This window comes from Saccopteryx bilineata, chromosome 1, assembly GCF_036850765.1.
Source record: "Saccopteryx bilineata isolate mSacBil1 chromosome 1, mSacBil1_pri_phased_curated, whole genome shotgun sequence".
Taxonomy (NCBI): Eukaryota; Metazoa; Chordata; class Mammalia; order Chiroptera; family Emballonuridae; genus Saccopteryx; species Saccopteryx bilineata.
The window spans coordinates 391,442,759-391,447,461 of NC_089490.1; the positions used below are offsets into that span (position 1 = coordinate 391,442,759).

The window sequence follows — 4,703 nt, forward strand, 5'->3', positions numbered from 1 at the left end:
ATAAATATCAAAGTTGTTATGCAGCTCCTAATGGAACAATAAAAATCAATGATTTAATTCAATTTTAAGTATTCTTGCCTAAAGGATTAATTGTAACCCATCATAACTACATATTTCTATAGGTATTACTCCCCTCTCAGTAACTGGATCTAACAGAGTTATTTTTTTTATTTCTTTTTTTTTTTTTTTTTCATTTTTCTGAAGCTGGAAACAGGGAGAGACAGTCAGACAGACTCCCGCATGCGCCCGACCGGGATCCACCCGGCATGCCCACCAGGGGCGACGCTCTGCCCACCAGGGGGCGATGCTCTGCCCATCCTGGGCGTCGCCATGTTGCGACCAGAGCCACTCTAGCGCCTGAGGCAGAGGTCACAGAGCCATCCCCAGCGCCCGGGCCATCTTTGCTCCAATGGAGCCTTGGCTGCGGGAGGGGAAGAGAGAGACAGAGAGGAAAGCGCGGCGGAGGGGTGGAGAAGCAAATGGGCGCTTCTCCTATGTGCCCTGGCCGGGAATCGAACCCGGGTCCTCCGCACGCTAGGCCGACGCTCTACCGCTAAGCCAACCGGCCAGGGCCTATTTCTTATTATTGCTATAATCTGGCAACACTGATTCTGAGTTTTACCTACTATTCTAAGAAACAGTGTCTCTGTCTCATAAATGAAAGAATGAGGCCACCAAAACAACATCCTTTACGCTTTGGATGTAAAGATACAGTATTGTAAACTGTTTAAAATACTATTCTTAAATTTTATATAAATATAAAAGTATAATTAAGTTTTTCATATAAAATGTAGTAGGGATCAACAAAAATGCATTGATTAAGTGGAAAAGACACTAAATATTCTAAGTAATGTGTCACAACATAAAAAAACGTTTGTGAATAATGTCTGTATTTTTTTTTATTTTTTAGATTTTTTTTATTTATTCATTTTAGAGAAGAGAGAGAGAGAGAGAGAGAGGAGGAGCAGGAAGCATCAACTCCCACATGTGCATTGACCAGGGAAACCAGGGTTTTGAACCGACGACCTCAGAATTCCAGGTCGACGCTTTATCCACTGCGCCACCACAGGTCAGGCAATGTCTGTGTGTTTTATAGTTTGTTTTATCTTAGGTTTGCTCTGCTTTTTCTCATAAAAAGTAAAGATTCTATTTCCTGAGTTTTCTGAGGAAGATATTTCTATTGGATAGCACAGCCCAATTATAAACTGTTGTTCACTGTGTTTCACATCTCAACTCAGTGAGAGCCCTCTCTCCCAGCCCCATTCCCAGTGGGCATCCTTCTCTGAAGCCAGTGCCTCTGGCTGTTTTCTAAGGATGGTTCCAGAGACTGTGGATGTTGGGGTCTTGACTTTCATCACATCCAAATTAAAAAATAATGTGAAGTGCCAACAAAACACAAAGGCCTAGGTGGACTCTCTTGTTTCAAATGCCACAGTTCAGTTTATTCTTACACTTTGACATAGCTACTGTGAAGTCCAAAATGAGAGGTTTATGAGTTTCATGGTACCATAGGTTAAATTTTCAACTTTGATTATTAAGCTTTATCAACTGGATTTCTTTGCATATTTTAGAATGAAATTCACTCAATTTTTTTCCCCTTGACTCTAAGACCAGCATTTTGAATGCATCCTGAGTCTAAAATGCTAGTGTTTTCATTTTCAGCATGAAATTTCCTTATGGAACAAATAGTACTGAAAAGACAAGAGACTTTCTAGTTAAAATTTTCTAATTTATAAATAAAACGACCAAAGCAGAGAAACCAGTAATACAAGCCACACAGCTAGTTAGGGATTTTAAGTAGTCTGGATAGTGCAGAAAGATTCTTCTCAACTGATTCGAGTCTTCTTATCATTAACAGGTCCCAAGAAAATCAAACACATGGCTGATGTTAATTTTACATTGCTTACTGAATTCATCCTTGTGGGGCTGACAGAGCGTGCTGAGCTGAAAGCATTCCTCTTCGTGTTGTTTTTGCTCATCTATATAATTTCTTTGGTGGGCAATTTAGGAATGCTCTTTCTAATCCAAGTAACTCCCAAACTCCAAACACCCATGTATCATTTCCTTAGCTGCCTGTCATTTGTGGATGCCTGCTATTCTTCAGTCTTTGCACCCAAAATGCTGCTGAGCTTCTTTGTGGAACAGGAAACAATCTCATTTCCTGCATGCATAGTGCAATATTTTTTATTTGTATCACTTCTTACCACTGAGGGCTTCTTGCTGGCGGTAATGGCGTATGACCGCTACATGGCCATTGTGAACCCTTTGCTTTATACAGTGGCTATGACTAAAACAGTGTGTGTTGCCCTGGTCATTGGATCATGCGCAGGAGGTTTAATCAACTCACTGACACACACAATTGGCTTGATGAAACTGTCTTTCTGCGGGCCCAATGTCATCAGTCACTTCTTCTGCGACCTTCCCCCACTGTTGAAGCTGTCATGCTCTGACACATCCATGAATGAATTGTTGCTTTTAATCTTCTCTGGCATTATCGCCATCATCACGTTCTTGACTGTGATGATCTCCTACGTCTTCATTGTTGCTGCTATCCTGAAGATCCGCTCAGCAGCAGGCAGACGCAAAGCCTTCTCCACATGTGCTTCCCATCTCACAGCTGTGACTTTATTCTATGGCTCCATTAGCTTTAGTTATATTCAACCGAGCTCCCAATATTCCTTAGAACAAGAAAAGGTGGTATCTGTGCTTTATACCCTTGTGATTCCTATGTTAAACCCACTGATTTATAGCCTAAGAAACAAGGAAGTAAAAGAAGCTGTAAAAAGGGCTATAGCAATGAAATACTTTCCTTGTTAATTGTATCAATATACCATATGAACCATGAAATAGAATACCAACAAGTGTTTTGAATGATGATACCTGTATGAATTTATTAAAACTTTGGTCCCAAAGGAATATTAGAGTTTATTTCATTGGAACCCTCTGTTTTACAGTGGAAGAAAAAGCCCCCCCCCCCAATCACATGTTATAGTACTTGTGTTTGGTTATTGCGTTAATCTAACCTAACAACCATATGAAGATCTGGGTTCTTTATCTCTGGACAATTGTTGACATTTTAATACTTTTATATAGGTAGAAATAAATATATGCATATAGATTTATAGACATAAAAACACAAATAGAGAGATACAAACTTATGTTTGTATCTTATTCATGAATAATAAAATACCGCTTACTTTGGTCTCTTTGGTGCACAGAAAAAATAAAATACTTTTCAAGCAAAAGATATCGGTACATGACTTGTCCAATAAAACTGACAGTACATGTCCCTGAAATTAACCTGAACTGTTTGTAGTCAGATATTATTCAAAAGAAATCTAAATAGTCAGAATGAGAAATTAGTTCTAGATTGCTTTTCCAATCCCAGTGGTTAGTCTAAATCATTTCCTTATTCCTGCATCCAGCTGACTACACATGAAACTGAACAAGATGGAATGTCACAGTCTTATGACCACTTCACATGAAAGAGCCACTAATACTCAGAGAAAACCTGCCCTGAAAAATTTTAGAAAAGATGTCTTCATGATAATTATGGAATTGTAAAAATCAGATTTATTTCTCTTATTTTCTTTAAGGATCTTCCAATATATTCTTTAGACATTAAACAGAAAATTTCTTGAAGGTATTCTAGGTAGGAAAAGTATGCGAAGCCAATTATTTTCCCTTTGATTCAAATTATATGTACAGGTATATAATGGTAAAATCAGCTCATTATTACTGATTATTCCATAGTAATCAATTTTTTTCCTAACTGGCTATAAAATGTCCTTGTTTTGAAAATAAAACAGTATTCTAGAAACTATCTTCATTTACAAATATAATTAAGTTAAATTTTTGGAATTTGTTTAAATACTGACATAACTACATGCAAATAGGCTAAGAAGCATGATGAGATAGCTGAATGCTTTATATACTAATTCATGTTTTTACATAGCAGGCTAAACAAGAATTCTTTCCTCTCAGTGACAGCCAAAATCATAGAAGTGAATGGTTCCAGTATCTGTAACAGTAACAAACTGAAGTGCTTATTATATTAGAAAATTATGCAAAGAAATTTATATAAAAATTTACCTGTTAGAATGAGAAAAATAATAACACCACCACCAACAACACTGAGAACATCATATAACATTTAGATAGCACTTCATGATTCTCTAAGATTATTTAATCTATTACTTGGAATTGTGATCTGTAAAGCTATATAGAGGTGATATTTGTGCATGAGACATTCGTGTGAATGCATTTATATGAAAGTTTTAATTTTTAGAATTAAATAAAATAACATAATAATAATAAATAAACTGAATTACATATAGGTCTTCACAATTTTCAAAAGCATTCAATATCTTATATGCTAGAGTATGAAACACAAGGAATTATAAACAGGCAAGATAATGGAAACTCAGAAAAATAAATCAGACTATTTATACTATTAATAAATTCTGTTACAATATACACCCTATGAAAGAAGGGTCTGACTCTCAGGATACAAATAAAATAATACAGGTTAAGTGTGTATGTGTGGGAGGGGGATTATTTTATGAAAAAAAATGTTATTTTTTCCTTTTTGAATACTGACCTTTAACTCATGCTAACAAATAGCTTTTACAACTTGATATTGAAATGAAAATAAAAATTCTCTCTCCTAGAATTCTGAGGAAAATAGAGGGTGTGGCAGATTT

General features: G+C 36.3%; 1 protein-coding gene across 1 annotated transcript; it reads left to right on the plus strand.

Annotated features, from left to right (window-relative positions):
• The first annotated feature begins 1,878 nt into the window (after positions 1-1,878).
• On the plus strand, positions 1,879-2,817 carry LOC136320787 (olfactory receptor 5J3-like). The gene has a single exon (XM_066253937.1). It carries the CDS (start codon positions 1,879-1,881, stop codon positions 2,815-2,817), a length of 939 nt encoding a protein of 312 aa, XP_066110034.1.
• The last annotated feature ends 1,886 nt before the right edge of the window (positions 2,818-4,703 follow it).